Source organism: Psittacula echo, assembly GCF_963264785.1.
Source record: "Psittacula echo genome assembly, chromosome: 15".
In the NCBI taxonomy this organism is placed as follows: Eukaryota; Metazoa; Chordata; class Aves; order Psittaciformes; family Psittacidae; genus Psittacula; species Psittacula echo.
Genome location: NC_137751.1, coordinates 7,118,119 through 7,139,476, shown reverse-complemented (window position 1 = coordinate 7,139,476; position 21,358 = coordinate 7,118,119). Strand labels below are relative to the sequence as shown.

The following is a 21,358-nucleotide window of genomic DNA, read 5'->3' as shown; positions in this document are numbered from 1 at the left end:
CGTGCCACCGGCACGGCTCTTACCTGGGCCATCACATCATGGGACCAGATGTCAGAGGCTAGGGTGAGGTGTCCCTTGCTCTCCCCCTCTGAGGGTCTCAGCAGTGTTGGCCCAAAGACCGTGGCCAGATTGTGGAGAGACATTTTGTTGATAGGCTCCTTTTCAGCTACCCTGCAGCGCATGGGGAAGAGAGGAAACATGAGCTCCTAACGCTGTTCTCCTGCAATGGGGCAACCACAGGGCTATGTGGGGGGCAAGTGGGGCACCTCCAGCTTGCCACAGCCCTTCACAGCCCCCCCGAACCCAGGTGCAGGGCAGGGAGCTCTGCCCCCTTCACGGCCTCCTCCAGAGCCGCTGGGGCTGGCGGGGAGCCCCGGCTGTGATGTGGCAGCGACCAAGCCCTCGCTGGCTGCTGTGCTGCGAAGCCTCCACCCTTCCCAAGCCGCAGCAGGGTACGGGGAGCCCGCACCAGCCCGCACCTCCCCGCATGGCTCCTGCCCCTGCAACCCCCTGGGACCCCGGCCAGCCTGCAGCGAGGGAACCAGGGCCACAACATTGCCATGTTAGGAGGCAGCTGTGCTCCCCGGCACAGGCTGCTCGGTTGAGCCCCGGCCAGGGGAGCAGATGTGGGAACTGGCTGTGCCCAGTTCTCAGGATGGAAATGGATTTTTCCTTCCCCAGCCCCCAGCTCAATCACTTTTTCTGTTTGGCTTTAGCCAAACCAGAAGGGGAAAAAAAAACCCTTCATGATGCGAGTAACATGAGCTGTGAGCACTGGTCCCAGACTCATGGCAGCTCCGGCCAGGCTCTGCATGTGCATTGCTGTCCTGTGCTCTCTATGGGTTTTGGGGCCCCAGCGAGCCCCAGAACTGTCCATCTCCAGATTCGGGTGGGCTTCATCTGGGCCAAGATAGAGCCCATCAAAACACACAGTGCTGCACTTGCCCTGGGATGAGTGATACAGGGTGTCACAACAGCAGGGGCTGTTGCTGGTCTGGTGGGAAAGGACACAGCACTCAGTTTTCCTGAAGCCAACACTGACAACAACCAAAGGGATTTATGCTGTGCTGGGGCAGGTGGGACATGCCTAGGGCTGCACCCTCTTGGAGGGGTTGGGAGACAAAAGAACCACTGCTGCCTGCTCAACACTGAGACACTGTTGCTGGCCCTGCTCCACAGCACCATCCTCCTCCACTTCAGGATCAGCCCACGGCCAAACAGGCACCGCAGAAATTAGCGGCTCTAACTCCATTCACATCCAATCCCCACGGCAAAGCAGTGAGACAAACCCATCCTGCACCTCCTGCCTGCACTGGGCATCCCAGTGGGAAACCACAAGCCAACACATTACCTTTTCAAGTGCTCCAGCAGGAAGAGGAAGGTGATGAGGTTGGGGTCAGGCAGTGAGCGGAGAAGGTGCATCATGCAGTTCTCCTTGGCAGCAGGATCTGAGAGGGCTGGAAACAAGGAGGGAGCGGGCTCAGGACAGGAGCTGGGAACACCTTGTGCAGCAGTGGGACCCAGCATGGCCAGATGCTTCCCGGCAGCCAGTGCTGCCTGCTCCCTGGGAAGCAGCACCATGAGCCCCAAGCTGACCTGGAGCCAGCAAGGACAGCCAGAACCAAGTGGGTCAAGCTGGGAAGGACCCTCAGGAGTCTCCCATCCTGGAGCAGGCAATGCCAAACAGAGCCATGCTTGGGCACCAACCCCTTCCCCATCCCCTTACCAATCCCCTCCATGAAGGCAGGGTAGAGTCTGTCAGTGAGGAGGGGCTCCGGCAGCTCACGGAAGTACAGCTTCAGCGTGCCGGCAATGGCATTGATGTCCATGTCACTCAGCATGACCAGGATGTCCTTGTTATCTGTTCAGAGAGCACCCATGTGTTACACCTCCTTCCCCTCTGGCTCTCAACCCCCTCTGTCACCCCAGCTACCCAGGCAGGCTGCTGGCTGGAGAGCAGAGACAGCATCACTGGGTCCACAGCTCCATGAGCCAGGCTGGGGCTGGGAAAGCCGAGCACTTCCCGCCTGGCTGGGCAGTGGATGCGGAATAATTTGCAAATCCATTTGCAATGCTGCCCTGACTCAGTGTCTCTCCGGAGCCAGCCAGGCGCAGCAGCGGCTCAGACACCAAGGCACAAACAAGGCTGGGACCTCTGGGCTTTTGCTGTATGCTTCTTCTCCTCCTTCTCACCCCCTGCCCCTTCCTGGGCACACCAGCACATTTTCCACACAGGCAGTGCAATAATCAGACCCTGGACTTGCAAGGCAGGGGACCCAGGGGGGCTTGGTGCCTGCAAACCCTCCCAAGGGAACATGCATGGAGGGAAACCGTCTCCCAGGGCACTCACTTGCATCAAAGACAGCTTTTAATGCCTGGATGTCAGTGGCTACGCCAGAGATCCTGTAGATGCCAACCTCTTCAATGCCCCTCTTCTCCACCTCCTCGATGCACTGGCGCACGATGTAAGGCACCTTGGAGCGCTCACGCCTGGTTCACAAAGCACAGCCATAAGCAAACATTCCGAGGGAATCCCATGGTGGCCAGCACAGCCCTGCAAACCCCGGGCCAGGGGCAGGATGGGTGGGAAGGAGAGGGCTGGTGAAGGAACGGGCAAGTCCCCAGCAGAGAGCAAAAGCCAAGCTCTCCAGTGTGGATGGGAGCAAGGGGACATGGTGCAACCCCACGCCCACAGGGAATGGAGCAAATCAGCCCCCCAGCCCCACATGTACTTTGTCACGACGCTGATTTTGACCCCGAAGACACCGGTCTGCTTTTTGGAAGGGGTCCTCTTCAGGCTCATATCTCTGCTTGTGAACTTCATGGAGAACTCCACCTTGATCTGTGGGAGACAGGGGTGAGTACCTGCAGCCTGACCCTGGCCCATCACCTCCATTGCCACATGAAGCAGCCCTGGAGAAGGAGCTGCAATCGAAGTGAGGGGCTTACCCCGTTCATCTCGATCACATCCATGTGCCAGTTCTTCGTCTGCACGGCCTGTGGGTCCAGCTGTGGGGAGAGATGGTGTGTCAGCACTGTGGGGACACAGCCCCATGCCAGCCCCGCTGCCACCCCAGAGCCCTCAAACCACAGACAATGTGGGATGTGGGACATGCTCTTCCCTGGCAACCTGCTGTCCATGGCAGGAGGATGGAGAGGGGAAGGTCTGGGTTCCCTCCGGCTGTGCCCTGACACCAGGTGGACTCAGCCACCCCTGCCCTGCTTTACCCTGAGCCCCTTGAGGCATTTTTAACCCACACCCAAGAGGCAAGAAACTTCCAAGAAATTAGGACTATTTCTGGCAGCAGATTGATGAAACAGAACTAGGGCAGCGTTTTCCATGCAGAAAAACAACATCTCCCCATAGCCAAGGCTATTTATAACCCCTGGGAATGACGGGCTCTGCTATTTCTGGCTTTGGGGCTACTGGGGGACTTGATGATGCTGCCCCGGTGCCTGGCCACCGCAGCAAGGTGCTGGTGTTCCCAAGGCCCTGGCACATGCTGCGGTGAGTGTCAGGCCCCAGGGCTGAGCAGAGATGGGTGCAGATGCCTTTTGGTCCCCAGCTGGTGGTATCGATCCAGCTCCATCGATCCCTGTAATGCACAGGGCCAGCAGCGGGGCAGAGCCCAGCACTAATGTTCCCTCTGGGAAGGGGATGGGATGTGGGAGCTGGCAGGAGCGGGAAGGGGATGGCGCGGGCTCTCAGGACTGTGTGTATGCAGCTGTCCAGTGAGGCTTGTGCCAAGCACATGGGTCACTCATCAAGGACACAAGGGAGTTTCCTACAGCTGCTGGGTTCAGAGATGCTCTGGGCGAGCACAAACATGTCCAGAGCTGCTGTTCTGGCCACGGAGCTGCTGTTCCCCTGCCTCTGGCTGCCCATGAAGCCACCACATGTCATGATAGCGGTGGACCCTATGGTCCCTCATGTCCCTTCTTGCATACCAAGACCCCACACTCCTGAGGACAGGCTCGAGCTGCCCTGGGTCTCAGCACAGACCCAGTACTGTGGCATTCCCCTACGCTCAAGCGTGCCACATCGAACCCAAGCAGCTCTTCAGTGACCATGGTGCCACGAGGAACTCTGCGGTCTCCAGCGTGACCTGGGAATGGCTCCTGACGTGGAGCCCTCTCGCTGGCTCCAGCCCAGCAAGCACCACGCCACCTCCTCCCGCCAGCCCTGCGGCTGCTGGGAACAGCAGCGGGGGGAGCAGGAGGAAGAGGAGGAGGAGGAGAAGGAGGAAGGCTGCAGCTGCCCTGGGCTCCCGTGGGGCCCTGAAGCAGGTTTGGACACCAGGATCACGAGACTGCAGCCGGATCACAGTGAACCCAAGCCCTGGCGCTCCAGCAACCCTCACCAGCACCAGGTCCCCATACACACACCAAGGCCAACACCAACCCAACGCTTCTCCTTTGGGGCTTCCATCCCTTTTCCCCACACAGCCCAGTCCTTTTCATAGCAGCATCCAACCCTGTGAGCCCCAGGCAGCAGCAGCAAAGCTCTTCACCCCCAGCCAGGTTGGGAGCTGTGTGCCTCCTGCAGCACAAGTTTAATTGCAACCATCACATACACCTTCCCCATCCCCATCCCCTGGGTCCTCCTGGCTCCTGGCAGCTCACATCTGGAAGGGCTTTAGCAAGGCTTTGAAGAAAGCTTTAATAAAAGCCAGGTTGGCTGCCGCCAGTACCACACATCTTACCCCAAGCACAGCACCTCCCTGCAGCCACTTGCCCCTGGCCAGGCAGAACTGAACTCATCCAGCTCCTCGCAGCAGCCAGCATGGCCCTGAATGTAGGCTAGTTCAGCCAGTGCCACCAGCCTGAGCTTACAGGTCCCTCCTGTGCACCCACAAGGCACCAGCTATGGCCTGGCCCTCCAGCCCTGCCTGCCGTCACCACACGCAGCAGGCAGCACCGCCACGCTGCCAACTCCCTGCAGGAAGCAAAGCTGCCCATGCTCCATCTCCAGGGGTGGGAGGATGGACAGGAGCATCCACCCACAGAGCCACAGGCAGCTCCTGCCCACACAGCACTGGCAAACGCCCCATCCCTGCTACCAACACCATCTCCTTCTCCTCCAAAGGGAGCTGCCTTGCTCCAGCACAATGCAGGGACATCCTAGGCTGGTCGGAACTGCTGGCCTGGGAGCCCCAGAGGCCAGCGCTGTGCAGGATGGCACAAGTGACATGCTGCTGTCCCAGATGTCAGCTCCTCTTCGGCAGATCAGCCAGCTTCAAACAGCCTGTGTCTGGGAAACTGCTCAGCGAGGTCACCAGCATCTCTCCAGGCTGCTCCCTCCTACATCTCAGGGGTCTCTTGGCAGCGATGACATCCATGGCCAGGCCAGCATTCGCAGCAGTGCTCCTCTTATCCACGGGGAGCTGAAACACCTCCTGCTCCCAACCAAAGGGATGTGCCATCATCCTGTTTTCCCAAATTATGCAAAGGTGTTTGCTTGTAGGTCAAAGCCCCTCATTGCTGAGGAAAAGGCAGCAGCATGGCAGGTGATGAGCATCCCAGCAGCGCTTTGTGTGTCCTGGGGAGGCTCCAGTGGCAGAAAGACCCCCAATCCTGCTGGAATTTATCCCACAGCCCTTGCCTGCTGCTTGTCTCGTGCATGGGGTGACTCTGGACTCAAGGGAATGAGGCCACATCCCAGGATTTTGTCCTCAAGACACCTCCAGGTTGTGCACCATGGATGCAGCTCCTGTGCCAGCAGCGGCAGCCAAGACAGATCCAGGCAGCGCTGGGTCCCTGGGGCTCCAAGGTGAGGAGCTGGGACAGCTCCATACCCTCATAGCAGCTTTCCAGGATCCTGAGCACTGGGATGCTGCAGCAGGGCAGGGGATGCCCGGCTGGGCATGTCCTTTCCTCACACCTCACACCCATGAGGTCACCCATCAGCCTGGGGTGAAGCCATCGGGAGCAAACTGGTGACTCAGCCAGCAAGGCCATCTCCACCATGGCTATGGGGAGCGGAATCCTGGGGGACCTACCACATCCAGAGCTGCTTCAGATCAGCACAGCACTCACAAACACCCCAGCCTGGCCTCTGGGAAGCAGATGCCCCCATTAGACCTCCATACCAGCAGCTCCCTCCCCAGGGAACAGGCGCTTCCCGGGTCCCTGAGCCGCTCCATGCCGTGGGAGCAGAGCAGCCCCCACAACAGGAGATGCTGCCGGCGGCAAAGCACAGCCCCAAAAAAAGCAACCATTCACAGCTCTGTCTGCGAGCGACCCGAGAAGCAGCAGGTACCCGCAGCACCACGGGGCCACATCCTGCTCTGCAGCCCCCGGTTGGCAGCAGCAGGGGAGCCGTGAGGACACGTGTGGCTGGGAAACAAACCCATGTTCTGACCCAGCAACAGCCAGCGGCGAGCGGCCCCACGCAGCCCTCGCTGCCCCTTAATCCCCTCTGCGGGAGCGGCGGCGGCGGCTCAGAATCGAGGTTAATGCCGCTGCGTCACAGGCGGCCCCGCTGCCGCCGAACCGAGCCCCCGCGGGGCTCCTGCCCGCAGCCACCGCCGAGCCCCGAGCCAGCGGCTCCGTGCGCAGGGGGACCCCATGGAGGGAAGCCCCTGGAGCCCCCCAGGAGATCGCAGGGGCTCTGGGGCAACCCCTGATGGTGCCGTGCCGTTCTCAACAACTCTGCTGCCCACCCCTGCCCTCCATCCGAGCGCAAAGATGGGCAGAATGATGTGGCCCCCAGCTAGGGGGAACCTGGAGGGTCCCGGGATTGAGGGGTTGCAAAGCAAGCAATGGGGGTACACAGGCACCAGCACTCCAGGAGCCTGGCCCCAGTCATCCCACAAGCGTTTCTGCCTCCTGGGTGAGCTCCGGGGCTGGGCAGGGGGGCTCCACACCCCCCTCTGCCAGACCCCACACTGCAAATGGCTCAGTCCCCCCACTCCCCCCAGCATGCAGAGGGAGACAGAAGGAGGGCAACGAGGACCCCACAAGCTGCTGACTGCTTCTAAGAGCTCCCAAAGCACCCACCAGCCCCCCTGCTCCATGCATGGATCCCACAACCCTCCATATCAGAGCCCCCCTTACCCCACAAAGCCACCATCCAAAAAGCCACGACCACCACGCACGGCAAAGCCATCTCAGAGCCCGTTTGGAGCCCACCACCATCACCCCAAAGCCGTCCCCCCCTGCACGCCGAGAGGCACCTTCTGCCGGAGCAGTTTGCTGCGCACCCTGCCCCAGAGGCGGGCGCCGGTGTTGGGGGGACGCTTCCCCTCGGGCTCCTCCACGCCGTGCTCCGGCTGCTCGCCCATGGGGCCAGGGCTGCCCTCCGGCTGCACCAGCACCTCCGTCATCCCGATGTCCGCTTCGGCTCAGGGAGGCGAGATGAGGGTGGCCGGGGCTGGGTTAGGACAGCACCCGCATCCCTTCTGCTGTGGGGTCAGCGGAGGCCGGAGAGGGGAGCCCGGCCAGGGCAGCGGGGAGGCGAGCGGCCAGGGCTCATCCTCAGGGTGTGAGCCAGGCTGTGGAGAGGCAGCTCGGCAGCCCCAAAACCTCCCTCCCCCTGCGAGGAAGTGACTCAAAGGCAGCCCCCCCCCGGCGGCCCCCACGCGTTTAACTCTCGCCCTGCCACCAGCAGCCGCTTGGGAGGGCTGGAGGGGCTACCCGGCCTCCCCACCACCCTTATCCACCGTTATCCACCACTATCCACCGTTATCCATTATCTGCTGCTCAGCACCAGCAGCAGCTGCAGCCCCGGAAGCCATCGGCGCTGTTGGCTGCAGCATTCCCGGCTCCATGGAAGAGCCAGGCTGGCTCTCCCGATCTCAGCACAGGGATAGGACTTCAGGGGTTCTCCTGTCAGGCCTAGGGATAAGCAAGGACCCGCTCGGCGTGCCCTGGCCCCTGCCATCCCCACTGCCAGGAGGTGATGTGTTGGGGCTGCAGGGCAGGGGACGGGGTGCAGGCAGGGCTCTGCCCTGTGCCCCAGCCTTGGAAGGGTCCCTGCCTGCTGCTTCTCCTGACAAGCATGGATGTGGTGAGCTGCAGGGTTGGGAGGGAAGTGCACTGCCCCCAGTCCAGACCTCAGCAGCCCCCTGAGTGCACACGGGTCACCCTGTGGATCCCTGCAGGTCTGGGGAGCCCCGACACCAAAATCACCCCCTCCAGGGCCTCCACCAGCCCATCGAGGGGACAGACAGGCAGGCAGCTATTCCCTGCGGGTATGGCAGGCACCGTGCCCATGACAACACAAGCTGTACTCTGTGCATCAAACAGGGACTGAGGATGGGGCTGCTCCATCCTGCCCCACCACCATGAGACACCCTTTGTGCACCCACTGCCTGTTTCATTGCCCATCCTAGGCCATAGGGGCCAGATCCAGCCTCTCCCCTCTGCAGTATGGACACAAGTGCTCGCAGCCTGCTCCACATCCATCTGCCACCTCAACATAGCACCAGACACCCCTGCCAGCACCCACTGGGCACAGCTCAGCTGCTGGGAGTGACTGGGACAGCTTAGAGCAGGGCCAAACCCTCCAGTGCCAGTGACACAAGCCCTCCATGGCACCTCTACCCTGACCACGCCACGTCCCAGCCTTGGAAACCGCATGCAAAACAGGGTTAACAACAAACCAGCATTAATGCCAACCAGGAGCCACAGCAGAGCCATTCCATTCCCAGTCCCAACCCAGACACACCTTCCCATAGAGCAACCACTGGCTGCACCCACATGGCACAGGGTGCTCACCCTCTGCCAGCCACAGGAATGGAGCTCAGGGTGGAATCAGACACTCACCACACAGCAGACCCCTTAGGGCTCACTGCAAGGATGCTCTAGAGGCTGGTGCCAGCCTTGGCCCCTCCATGGACCCATCCACATCCTCTGTGCCAGCAGGATGTGACTCCCACCCATGGCACCACTGCAGCCTCAGGAGGCTCCCCCTGCCCCCTGCAGAGGGGCTGCACCATTCCCTTCATCCCACAAGCCCCTGATGCCACTAAGCTGCTTTCGTGGCTGACTCACGTGCCTGGACCATCAGATTAGAGCTGGGCACTAAGCACAGCACTGGCTGGGAGGGGGTGTCAGCCATCCTGGCAGCCCCAGATACACCACGGGTCTTTGCTGAGCTGCTGATGCTAGTGCTCCATGTCTCCCACTCCTGCTGCTAACTGGAACCAGCAGCAGGTCACCATGAGCCCAGGGACCAGCCAGGGCAGCATCTCTGCCTGAACAGCTCAGGGTAAAGGGGCTTGGCCACAACCCACAGCCCCACGTGCAGCACGGCTCATCCTGCCCATAGCCATGCTGTCCATCCCTGCCCTGCTAACTCCCAGACAGGGGCCAGGCTGTGGTGACAGCAGGACAGCCCCAACCTGACCCTGCTCCAACCAGCCTCAGGAAAAGCAGCCCCAGTGCCTTCTCTCTCTTCCTTTCTTCCCCACAACTTGTACACAGCAGGGACGAGCTGTGCTGTCCCTGTCCCAACCCCTGTGTCTCCCAGCATGAGTCATGTTTGTTGATCCAGGCTATTTCCGAGCGTGCAGCTGGACTGATCCCCAGGGGCATCAAGCCCCATCCCTGCTCCAACCCTCCCCTTGGCCCAATGCCACCCTCACACCACCGCTTCCCTGTGGAGCGGGCAACAGACAAGTGATTTTGGGTATGAACAAGCCACTGGCGAAGCCAAGCCCCTGTCTCCCATCCCAGTGCAGAGCCATCCCCCTGCAATGTCCCCTTCCCAGTGGCATTTCCATGCTGCTCCCCTGAGGACCTGCCCTCAACTGCTTTCCCACGGAGCCAGTAGCTGCGCTGGGCCCTTTGATGTGGCCTTGGCTGGAGCCCTGTGTTCCAGGCGTGATGCTGTCCCTCAGGGAATGCAGCTGGACCTGGTGTCCCCACAGGAGCACACAGAGGTATCCCCATCCCAAACCATCCCCACTGCCCTCGGCCTCCCTGCAGCCTGGCCAAGGTGGGTCTGGGGGCTGCCACCTTCCTGGTCCAGCTCACCTGGAGCATCCCAGGGCAGCCCAGGCCTCCATCCTCCTGCCTGGCAACCGCCAGTCAGAGGCAGATCAGCCGTTGTCCTGGAAACCCCCGTTGCCATAACAGCAGCTGATGGAGACGCAGGGGAGGCAGATGGCGGCAGAGGGGACAGCCACAGTTGGTGGGGAGGGATGGGGGACTGCACACCCAGAGACCCTCCTGAGGCAGGGGCCAGACCCCTCCCTGCAGACCCACAGGCTGCAGCAGAACGGAAACACCACTGGCTTGGTCACTTCCACAGGACCCCCTCTTGCTTTGTCCCACATTCTCCTGCAGCCACTGTGCCCTGGGACCATCACTCATACCCCTGATGCCTATCCACCTCACTGCCTTCAACCCCAAGCCACAATCCCTGTCCCCCATTTCCCATGCTGCCAGGCATCTCCCATTCCAGGCATCACTCCAAAACAACCCTCCCAGCTCAGGCACCCCAAGGGTCCATCGCTGGGTGAGAAGATGCTCAAAAACCCCAGTGCATACCTGAATCTGCCCCTTGCCCATGATCTTGTCCACAATTTCGTTGTTGTCCTTGTTGAGCTTGGTCTTGTCGTAGCACTTCTCATAGCAGAGGATGCGCAGGGACTGGGAGCCCTCCAGCTCAATCTCAAACTCCTGGGATGCAGAGGGAGGATGGCTCAGCCCCAGCATCCCAAAACACCTTCAAAACTGGGGCTGGAAGGGAAAGGGGGGATACAGTCCCCTCCTTGCATCCCACCCTCCTCTCACCTCATTCCACTGTGGCTCGGTGGTGTCCCGGAAAACCCTGGTCTTGGCTTTGCTGACGAAGTAGCCAAAGGAGTCCACCTCCAGCGTGCAGTAAAGGTCTGGGGGAGCAGATACCACTCAGCACTCCAGGAGCATCCCCATCAGCTCCCAGGGGACCACTGTGGGCAGAGCGGGGCCACATGCTGGACCCCAGCTCTTCTGAGCACACCAGCCCCCCCGAGCTAAAGGCTGGGCACCCTCACTTACTGGCAGACTGCTTGAAGCCCTTGGCGGAGTGGACGATGACGTGCAGGAACCCATAGAGCCCAGGGGACTCATCATCTGTGGTAGGGAGAGCAGAGGCCATGTCAGGGCTCAGCGGCCACCTCCCATGCCCCATGGCCCGTGGGCAGGCTGGCCATCCTCCAGGCAGCCTTTGCCATAGCAAGCACTGGGTGTTTGTGGTGACACCCCAATGTTCATCCCTAAGGCCTGGAAGAGGACATGCCTCCCCCTCTGCTGATCATCCCTGACAGACATCCCAAGGTCTCCTGCTGTTGGACAACCCTGAGGGAGGTTCCCAGTGGGTCTCACCTTGGGAACACCCTGGTCCTGCACAGCCCATGGGGATGCTGGGGAGCATCCCAAAGCATTCCCATGTTCCAGCCGAGATTGCGCTGTCTGGGAGCCAGACTCTGCTCCAGCAGTGCCACCTGGTGGGTGGCTGTCCCCTGCACAGCCACGGTCCCACAGCAGGGACCCAGCTCCAGACAAGGGACCCCACAGCTCCTCCCCAGCATCATCTGAAGGCAAGGAAGGACCCGCCAGTACAGTAACACTCACCATCCTTATTACTGGTGACCGGGATGTTGTGGACAGTGCGTAGCTTGAAGCAGGATCCCGTGAGCACCTGCAGCTCCACCGAGCTCAGGACAAAGGCCTGGAGGTCTGGAAGAGAACAGGAGAGGAGCTTCAGAGGGATGCAGCCAGTGCTGGCCATGGGGACCAGAGACTGTGATCCTATGGGGCCTCCTTGTGAGGTCCAAGAGGACCTCAACAGCTCCAGACTTACCCTTTTTCTGCAGTCTCTGAATGGCCTCCCTCCACTCGGACCTCTCGTAGTCCGATGACAGCAGGAAGAGGTAGCTCTGCAAGACAGAGGACGATGCAGCAGGCTGTGCACAGGCAGCATGGAGCCCAGCCCCCAGCCCACCCTCCTCACCTTCCCGTTGCGGTTGTGGATGCGGAAGGGGATGGCGGGTGAGTTGAGGAGCAGCCAGAATTCATTCTCAAACATCTTCTTCTTGAGGCGCTCAATGGCCCGGCTCTGCCCCTTGTTGGCTTTCTACAGGCAGGGAGCAAAGAGGAGCTTTCACAGGCACCCCCATGTCCCATCCTTGTCCCAGAGCAAGGCACCCACCCTGGCAGCAGGTCCCACACTTCCCCAAGCACCCCATCCTCCTCTCACCTCCTTCTGCACCTCGCTCTTGATGGCCGAGATCTTCATCTTCATGTCCTCCAGCTCGTGGTCGGGGATGACGTGGACCTGCGGGCAGTGCTCCGACTCCTCCGGCGAAGGGAACACCAGGTCGGCCAGGGGCACGTACCACTTGCAGTCATACTGCTGGTGTTTCCTGCAGCCAGGGAATGGGTGCTCAGTGATGCCTGATCCCCTCCCCACACGTGCCCCAGCCCACTGGAGGACAGGGGGCTGTGACGTCCCCCCCGTGCCCAGCGCCCTCCTTACCCCACCGCTGTCTTCTTCAGCTTGGCGCAGAGCAGCACGTCGGTGAAGAGGAAGACATGCCGCAGCTTCCTCGAGCCCTCCGACAGCTCCACCAAGAAGCCATCCTTGACAAGCTGCCGGGTCTGTGGGGTGGCAGGGCTGGGGTGAGAGCAGGCAGGGAGCAAAGGCCAACAAACCACAGGGGACAGATGCTCCTGTCCCCCTCCATGGCTCAGCCATTGGGAGTATGGGAAGGTCTATGTCCTCTGGGTGCCATTTGAGTCCTGTATGCTCAGCAGGGTGCCAGCAAGCAGCAAGGACCAGGTAGAACCCTAACCTTGCACCCTAACTGCATCTACAGGAAACCCTCCATCTCCTGGCCAAGCACCATGGAGGTCCCCAGGGTGGAGACACCAGCCACGGGCTGGCAGAGGGCTCAGCCCTCACCCTCTGCCCCATCACTGCCCACCCCGCTGGCTTACCTCCCCCTTGGGGGTGGTGACCGCTGTCCTCCGGGGATCTATGTCCTCATTGATGCTGGAGAGGAAGTTCTGTGAGATGCGGAGGGCATCCTGGAGCAGCGGGTAGTCGGGGTGGTCAGCTGGGGTGTGCTTGAGGAGGTCCTGGAAGGGCACAGGCAGAGGTGAGTGGCCAAGGGCATTGCCCTGCCTGCAGCACCCACCCCGGAGACCCCTCAGCAGCACTCCCCATGGCTGTGGGTCCCCAGGAGCAATGGGGCAGAGTCCCCCACCCCAGGACTGGTGTCACACTCACGTGCAGGACGAGCGTGCTCCGTGTCACCCGGTCGATGGGTTTGTACAGCAACGCTGAGGGGAGAGAGGAGGTTTCAGCAGCCATCCACCAACAGAGCCCCGGCCCCTCTCCCACCCGTGAGAGCCAGGACCACATCCTACAGGGGCAAGGATGGACATGATGCACAGAAACCCCCCCGGTCTGCACAGAGCCCTGGGTAAGCCTCTGGGGTCCATTCTGCACAACGTGTGGACCAGCAGTGCAGGTGTCTGTTGGGTCCCCACTGGGGTGACTGCACCATGGTGCTTGCCAAGTAGTGCTACCCACACACTGCTCTGCTCCAGCCATGGCCCCGCATCAGTAAGGTCTGTCCCTGCCCTGGGACAGGGCACGATGGGGACACCAACCCAGGCACCATGGCCTCCTCCCCTGTGCTGCCACACGTCACGGGTGGCAAAGCCAGAGGAGCTGTGTGAATACACAGCTTTCTGCAGGACATCCCCACCATGGCTATGCCAGCACAGCTTCCCTCCGGGCTGAGGGCCTCCCTCCCCACTGTGGTGTGCACACCGGCACCACCAGCTTTGCCTGCGGTGGCTGTGGGGCGGAAGCTGCTCATCACCACCAGCAGCCTTTTCAGTTTCCCTTTTGGCTCAGCAGCAGGTCTCATCCCTGACCTGCCCCTGCTGGGCTCTGCCACCCCATGGGACACCCCATATCCCCCCACTCCAGCCAGTCCTGGCTGCAAGGGGAACCCAGGCTACTCCAGCAGCAACAGAACCCCCATCTACAGAGAACACAGGAGGAACAGGCATCCTCCCAATGCTGCTGCCCCATGTTCCCTCCCTGCAGCCCCCCATGACTACACATGAGCCTCCATACACGGTAGGGACACAGAGCTGCCCCGCACACAGGGCACAGATCCCCCTTTTCTCCTGTCATGCACCTTCCCAAGAGGAAACCAGCCCCAGGGCTCTTCAGAGGCACATTTCACCCCAAGCAGCCAGACCTTCCTACTCCTGCCCAGCTCTTTGGGCAGGCGAAGACACAGGGCACACTGACACTGCTGCTCCCCGTACCCAAACCACTCACATGTCCCCCTGACTGCTCACAGCCAGACCGATGCCTCTGGGTTTTCCCTTTGCTTCTGAGCACTTCCCCAAACTGCCAGGGCCAAGCAGGGCCTGGCTTTGGGCTGGGGAAGAGGGAAATGTGCTGCCTGCATCCACCCTGTCCTATGAGCTGCAGGGGTTCCTGTTCACTTTCCCCAGAGCGTGCTGCCTCATGGTGCCCAGTGCCAAAAGTGGAACCCCTGTCCTGGTACAGCAAGGCAAGGATGAAGGGCTGGACCATGAAGTGGAGGCTGCATCCTCCACAATTGTGCCAGCAGGTAAGACTGGAGCCCAGCTTCTTGCAGCAGCCATCCTCTGGGATGCAGGGGGGCATGCAGGGTATCCCGTCCTCATTCCCCCACCCTAGATCCATGGGGAAGATGCTGCCATCACTACAGGCACATGCAAAACATCAGGGAGCCGGGGAGGGGCTGTCCCAGTACAAGAAGAGCACCAGGCTCCTCACCAGCACAGTTCCACCAGTCTGGGACCCACACACAGGCAGCAGGGGCCCAGCCTTAGCAGGCAGGGATGCCCAGTGCCTCTGCTCCCCAGCCATGCAGAGATGAGCATTTCAGTCCCACCATGCTCACAACCCTCCAGCAAGCAAACAGGGAATCCTCCCTATCACCGTCCCCCCGGCACAGCACAGTCAGAGGGATCCCCAGCCCCTCGCTGTCCCACCACTGGCACGAGCCTCTGCCCACAGGGAAGGCGAGCGCGTGGCCGTGTATGCCGGAGCCAAGATGATTCAATAGCGCCTGGAACAAAGACGTTCCCAACTTCAGGCTGCAGAACACGGCACAGCCTCCACCCCCCCAGCAAGGACAGCGAGCCCCAGGGCCAGTGACCCCACAGCACCGCTCCCCACCAGCACCTGAATGCGGAGCCCTCCCCCTCGCCTCACCGTAGGTGCAGTTACAGCAGAGCCGGACCACAACGAGGATTTCCATGGCAGCCCCGTCTCCACGCAGCCATCTCTGCCGCCCCGCAGCAGCTCAGCCCGGCTGCGGCACGGCATCGGCCCCTCAGCACGGCTCTGCGTGCAGCGGGACGGGGTGGGCACGGGCTGGGGGGCTGCTGTGTGCCCCCAGCATCCTCAACAGCCGTGCCCCCCGCTCCCTGCCGGCTCCGCACACGGGAACACAAAGGGCTCCGCTCGCAGGAGCTGCTCAGTAATTCATCCGCATGCAGACAAAGGCTGCATCCCCCTCCCCGCGCCTGCCGTACCCTCCATGGTGACGGACGTGTGGCTCTCCTTCGAGTCCTTGGGGCCTTTCACCTTCAGCTCCTAGGGAGGGAAAGGCGCATCAGAGCGGCCCTCGGAGGGAAGGTCATTGCTCAAGGTCATGGGATCCCCACCTCACCCTTCCTGCACCCTGATACCTCCTCCCAGCCCCAGCCAGGCCATTCTGGAGGCCACACGTGGGCGCTGGGGTGGAGGTGTGGACTATATGGGATGCCAGGAGCAGCTCTGGCTGTGCCCAGCACAAGGGACACAACTGACCCATGTAGCACCCTGGAGCAGGACTCCCAGCCCCGCAGCAGCACGGGGAGGCTGCTGGTCCCCCTGAGCTGCTGTGGAGTGACTGGAAGGAGCAGGGAACAAGCCTGCAGCCACAGAGGTTCCCATTGCTATAGGGGAGCCAGGCATGGAGATGCAGCCAACAGGAGATGAGCCACAGGTGCCCAGTACCCAGCACCCATGCCCAGTGAATGGGGCCAGCAGGACAAGACTACGCTGGCATCCCAGAACTTATAGCAACAAGGGCTGAACCCAACCTGAGCTTGCACAAGGTGGGGGGAACCCCACAATATGCAAAGACCACAACCCTCCCTCACAGCCGCCGCTGCTCCTGCCCTAGGACAGTCCCTGAGGGTCACCAGGGCAGGGACAGCATCCCCATGGGGCAGATGCGGTTGTTTCAACCACGGGACAGCATTCTCTGCCCTATGCCAGGACACCCTGGTCACAGCAGCCCTGTCCCAGCTTACCTCTGAGATCTTCTGGAACTGGTAGTTGCTCTGGCTGCACTTCTCTGCTGTTTCCAGTGCGATTTTGTAGTTATCCACAAAGGCTTTGTAGACCCCCAGCTGGCTGGCCTGCGGGGAGCAGGGATTAGCCGGGCATCCAGCGGGATGCTGAAGCCACCCATAGTGTGAGGGGCCGGGCAGCCACAGAGGGGACACTGCTGTCCACTCCCAGCAGGACACAGCCAGGCTATAGCCAGCTGGGCCACGCACTTGGATCCACAAGGAGAGTCCTTTCCCACAACAGGATGCTGGGGCTCCTGCCCAGCGCCGTGCCCCCACAAACCTCCAGAATCCAGCAGAGAGGTAATGAAAGCCTGGACATTGGAGGCTGAAGCTACAGCCACTTCCTGGCACCTTTCAACCTGCCCTCTCCTCTTCCCCTCCCCAGCATGGCCACAGCACCATGCGCACAACCTCTGCTCCCATCTCAAGTCTGAAGCAGCGGCAGGACCCAGAGCATGACCCTGGAGAGCACAGACAGCAAAGAGGCAGCAACCTAGGCTCCTGCCAGCCCCAGGGTAAAGCCACACCATCCACCTCCAGCCAAAACCCTGCCATGGCTGCTCCTGGAACCCGCTAACTGTGGGCATCAGTGCAGGCAGGCAGCAGGGACTGCTGCAAGAAGGGGCACAACAAGTCCCATGGCCACCGGTGAACAGATGGCAGGGCATGAGCTGAGCCCCACAGCATGGTGCTCTATCTCACTGGCCCTCCTCCTCTTCCAAGTGGAGCAAGACCTGGGGAAGGCCATACCAGCTTCTGGAACAGGTGGCCCATGGTGACGTTGCTGTCCCACTGCTGCACCTTCGGGCACAGGCTGTCATAGAACTCCTTATGGATCTCGTAGATGTCCTGGATCTTGTAGAAAATGGTCTCAATCTGCTGGAGGGTGAGGACAGGCTGCGATGTTGTGGCTGTGGCCTTCAGTGGCTTCATAGGCTGCCAAGGGAGGAGAAGGGAGAGTATTTGAGACTAGAACTGAGAGGGGAACATTGAGGTGAGGTGGATGTGAGCTGGCAGCAAGGATGGGTCTGGGCCAGCAGCTGGACCAGGCGGCTGCTCCCAGTCATGCATCCCCACAGAGTTCCCCGTGGCAGCGGTGAGCCCACGTTGTGCAACAGCATCTCCACCACGAGGGCCAGTGAATCCGCAAGAGGAAGCGGGGCTATAAATACTTCCCCACCAGACACACAAGAAGCAGGGGAGGCGAGACGGGGCGGCTGGGCCAGAGCAAGGCTGGATCCAGCATCACTCCTGCAGCTTTGCTTCTGCACAGGTAGCATCTGGGCCAGGCCTCCCTGGGGGAGGCTGTCCAGGAAGAGATGACTCGCTCCCTTCCATCCATCCATCCATCCATCCATCCGCTAGGGAACATTCCTGGAGGGGCTGTGCTCACCAACAACAGGGCCTCCAGCTGGTTGATGTAGATCTCCTCGCTGGCCAGGAAACCAGACAGCACCAGCTTCCGCATCTCCAGGCCTTTTCCAGCATCTCGCTCGCCCTGTGCAACACAGCAAGGAGCCTGGCTGAGCCAGCAGGCAGCACAGGAGGACACCTCTCATCCCACCAGCCCATCCCTGCAAGGGTATCCCCATCAGTGGCAGGGAAGCTCCATGGCAAGGGCTGGGCACGTGCCTGCCAGGCAGCACAGCCAGGCTGGAGCCAGCTGGGGAACCAAGGGCTGCACCAGCTTCGCTCTCCTCCCTGCTCCAGGCTGGCCAGGAGCCCGGCGGTGCAGGCAGCATTTCAGGGTGGTGCACAGCACTGCAGGACTCTCCCAGGGCAGAGTCCAGAAGCGCCCAGTGAAATCATGCCCGGCGGTGGAGAGGAAATGGCCTCGAGTTGCGCCAGGGGAGGTTTAGGTTGGATATTAGGAAAAAATTCTTCACCGAAAGAGCTGTCAAGCACTGGAACAGGCTGCCCAGGGAAGGGGTTGAGTCACCAGCCCTGGAGGTGTATAAAAGACGTGCAGATGTGGCGCTTAGGGACATGGTTTAGTGTCGGAGTTGGCAGCGCTGGGTTAAAGTGGGACTCACTCATCTTAACGCTCTTGTCTAACCTAAACAATCCTGTGATTCTGTGGTGCTCCCACATGATCCAGCACCACCCTTTCCCCAGCTGAGGCTTTCCCAGGAAAGTGCCACTCCAGAGGCACCGGGACAGGTCCTGGGCTGTATGGGGACCCGCTGCCGGCAGCTCAGTTAGTGACTAGGTCTGCTGCAGCACTGACACTCCATGACCCTCATGGAGCAGGGAGACTGGCGATGCATGGATGGGCTGGGGGGCTCTGGGACCCGCCGCCGGGCTCCCAGGCATCCCAGTCCCTGGACTGCCTTGAATGCCCGGCATGCTTTGGATCTCCACTTAAAAACCACACTCAGGAACCAGGCTTTGCCACCCAAAGAAGAGCCATGGGTGGGCATGCCCGTGGATCAGCATCTCCCTGTCGCACTCTGTCACTGGGGGCTGCAGTGCCAACCAGGGTGCCCACCCTGCAGCTCCCTGTCAGGCTGCACTTGGTTAATGCCAGGACACAGTGACTGGTGCAGCACAGGGGTGCATGGGGGGAGCAGGTTTGTGCACTGGGAGCTTGTGGGCTCTTTGCCACCAATTAGTCACAGGCTCTTCCTGCTTTCCTCAGCCTGGGCCCTGCGCGGGAGCTGGGGAGATAAGGGACCCGTCCACACCCGGACCCTGCAACACTCCATAGGGATGATGCCAGCTGGACCCCTGCGACCCAGAGGAACAACCATAACGTGGGGCACAGCAGCCACACGCAGGAGACCCTAGGGAGAACTTCAGCCCTGTGCCAGCACCCTGAGGGCATGCAGGCAGGGTGGGCAAAAGAAGGGTGTCGGGCTGCATGTGCCAGCACATGGGTCCCCCCGGGGCCACCTCCCAGCACTGGGGTTTGGAGTAGTTTAGGGGTTGCTGGTGGCCATGCAGTGGGGCAGTGACAGAGTGCGGTCCAGCCCCTTCCTGAGCATCCGGCGCCAGCTCTGCCGAGCCACACGGCCCCCCCGAGCAGCACACATAACCCCGCTCCCCATAGGAATAAGGCTGGGGGCTCACCCCACTCTGTGCAAGCACCCACTGAACCCTCTGCACCCGCTACCCTATGCAGCCCCGGCCCGTGCCCTGGCTGCAGGCAGTCTCGGAGGAACAGCAGTGATGCTCCTGCTCCCCACCAGCACCCACCGCATGGACCCAGGAGCTGCTCCAAGTCCTGGACATCACCAGCACCAGCAAGATGCCCTTGTCCCCCAGCCCCACCACCAGCACAGGACTGGGGAGCCCCTGCTGCCCACCTTCTCGCCGGCTGAGAACGGAGACACGGGGCTGGTGGGGGTTCCCGGCTCAGAGTCATCTTCATCCTCCAGCACTTTATCCAAGTACCCTATGGCCTCCTCTTCCTCCTCCATGGCCGGCTGGGCAGCGGGGACCCCGCGAGGCTCCGGGCGGGGGGCTCACACGGCTGAGCCAGCTTGGCCTGACTCAGCCCTGGCCACCGGCCACCGCCGCGGGATGAAAGGAGCCATTATGGGATCCCCGGTGCTCCCGCCTGCCACAGCTCCGGCCTTCAGCCCGGGAATCCCGGGGGGCAGCACAACCGCCCCCAAGAGGTGGTGGCAGCGGCCGCTCTGGGGTCAGCAGCGGTGGCACAGCAGGGACCGGCTGGCCCTGCGCAGGCCTGCGCTCACCCCCGGAGGGGCTGCGGGTGGTGGAGGGCCGCTGCCCCAGCCAGCCCTGCCGCTCCGCCCTGCACGCTCGCTACAGGAAATGCATCTCTTGGCGCTGGAGGTGGAGCTGCCTCGCCGGCGGCGTGTGGTCAAGGCTGGGGCGCGCAGCAGCCGCCTGCCCCGAGCCGGTTCTCCCAGCGCTCGGCGTGCGCAGTGAGAAACCGCGGGGAGGGTCTCCTGTCCCCTGCCACAGCCCTGCATCCTCACCCAGCAGAGCAGACAGCAAGAGGAGAGTGCCCATCCTGCCCGGCAGGGTCCCTTGGTCCCACCGTGTCCCGTGGGCAGGCAGAGACAGACCACAGGGATTGCCACCGGCAAAAGTGACCTTAGAGGGCAGCAGCGTCACCGGGTACCATAAGGAGACCTGGCTCCACACCCTCAGAAGGGACTTCTCTCTACCCCAGAGGGGACTCAGGGCAGGATAACGCAGCTGAGACACATGCCTTGCCACAGCATCCCACATGGATCAGCGCTAGCACTTCATTGCTGCCCCAGCCTGACCACAACCGTGGGGCAGCCAGGGAACAGAGACATAAGCAGCGTTATGGCACCTGCAAGGGACATCATGGGCCCTGGCAAATGGGGCAAGAACAGGCTGGAGGAGGGGAGACTAACGCAAGAGCTGTTTCAGCAGCTTCCCCCTGCTCCTCAGCAGCAAAACGGGAACCAGCAAACGCATCTGTCCTGCCTCCTGTGCCTGTCCAAGCCTGGAACCAACTCCTGCTACGAGAAGTGGGCAGAGACATAGACATGGGGACTTCCAGAGTCCGTGTCCAGCTCCATGTCCACATCGCAGCTCAGGCTTTGCTAAGAGGGGTTTATGCCAGGGCACTGGGCCCCTGCCTGCTGCAGCCAGGTCTCCAGAGGGCAGAACAGTCCCTGCCCAGGGGAAAGCATCCACAGTGCCAAACCCAGCAGCACCTCTCCAAGCAGGGCCTGGGCCATCACCTTACACCATGACCAGGGCATTTCCCAGGTGGGAGGAGAGACAGACTGTGTCTGCACCCAGCATCTGAGTGCCCCAGACGTGGTCACAGCTGTCCCAGGAGCTTGCAAGAAGAGATGCCCCACCAGAAACCTCCTCCAGCACTCCAAAAGGCAGTGACACCAGTCCCACTCCACCAGAGAAGAGCAACGGGGTGAGCGTGGCACCCGTGACACAGCAGGACCCACACGCAAGCTTGTGCCCATCGCAGGGCTGGACACGCCAAATTAAACATGCCGTAACCAGACAGTGCCCCTCTAAGCCCTGACACAAGCAGCTCTAGATGAAG

At 61.5% G+C, this 21,358-nt stretch overlaps 1 protein-coding gene across 2 annotated transcripts in view; it reads right to left on the bottom strand.

Annotated features, from left to right (window-relative positions):
* The window catches only part of ABR (ABR activator of RhoGEF and GTPase), a gene marked incomplete at its 5' end in the record, with an annotated part of 38,375 nt that overhangs the window by 993 nt on the left and 16,024 nt on the right, over positions 1-21,358 (bottom strand). Inside the window, 21 exons of one of the 2 annotated variants that reach the window (XM_080630127.1) lie at positions 24-171; positions 1,352-1,457; positions 1,727-1,861; positions 2,351-2,490; positions 2,733-2,842; positions 2,950-3,009; positions 10,495-10,626; positions 10,741-10,838; positions 10,987-11,061; positions 11,563-11,667; positions 11,792-11,867; positions 11,942-12,064; positions 12,188-12,353; positions 12,467-12,588; positions 12,928-13,068; positions 13,220-13,272; positions 15,541-15,601; positions 16,306-16,413; positions 17,098-17,283; positions 17,741-17,845; positions 19,653-19,766. In XM_080630127.1, the coding sequence (XP_080486253.1) occupies positions 24-171; positions 1,352-1,457; positions 1,727-1,861; positions 2,351-2,490; positions 2,733-2,842; positions 2,950-3,009; positions 10,495-10,626; positions 10,741-10,838; positions 10,987-11,061; positions 11,563-11,667; positions 11,792-11,867; positions 11,942-12,064; positions 12,188-12,353; positions 12,467-12,588; positions 12,928-13,068; positions 13,220-13,272; positions 15,541-15,601; positions 16,306-16,413; positions 17,098-17,283; positions 17,741-17,845; positions 19,653-19,766 (2,364 nt within the window). Of the gene's footprint in view, positions 1-23; positions 172-1,351; positions 1,458-1,726; positions 1,862-2,350; positions 2,491-2,732; positions 2,843-2,949; positions 3,010-10,494; positions 10,627-10,740; positions 10,839-10,986; positions 11,062-11,562; positions 11,668-11,791; positions 11,868-11,941; positions 12,065-12,187; positions 12,354-12,466; positions 12,589-12,927; positions 13,069-13,219; positions 13,273-15,540; positions 15,602-16,305; positions 16,414-17,097; positions 17,284-17,740; positions 17,846-19,652; positions 19,767-21,358 lie in introns of those variants that run through there. The other variant, XM_080630126.1, reaches the window with a different exon arrangement.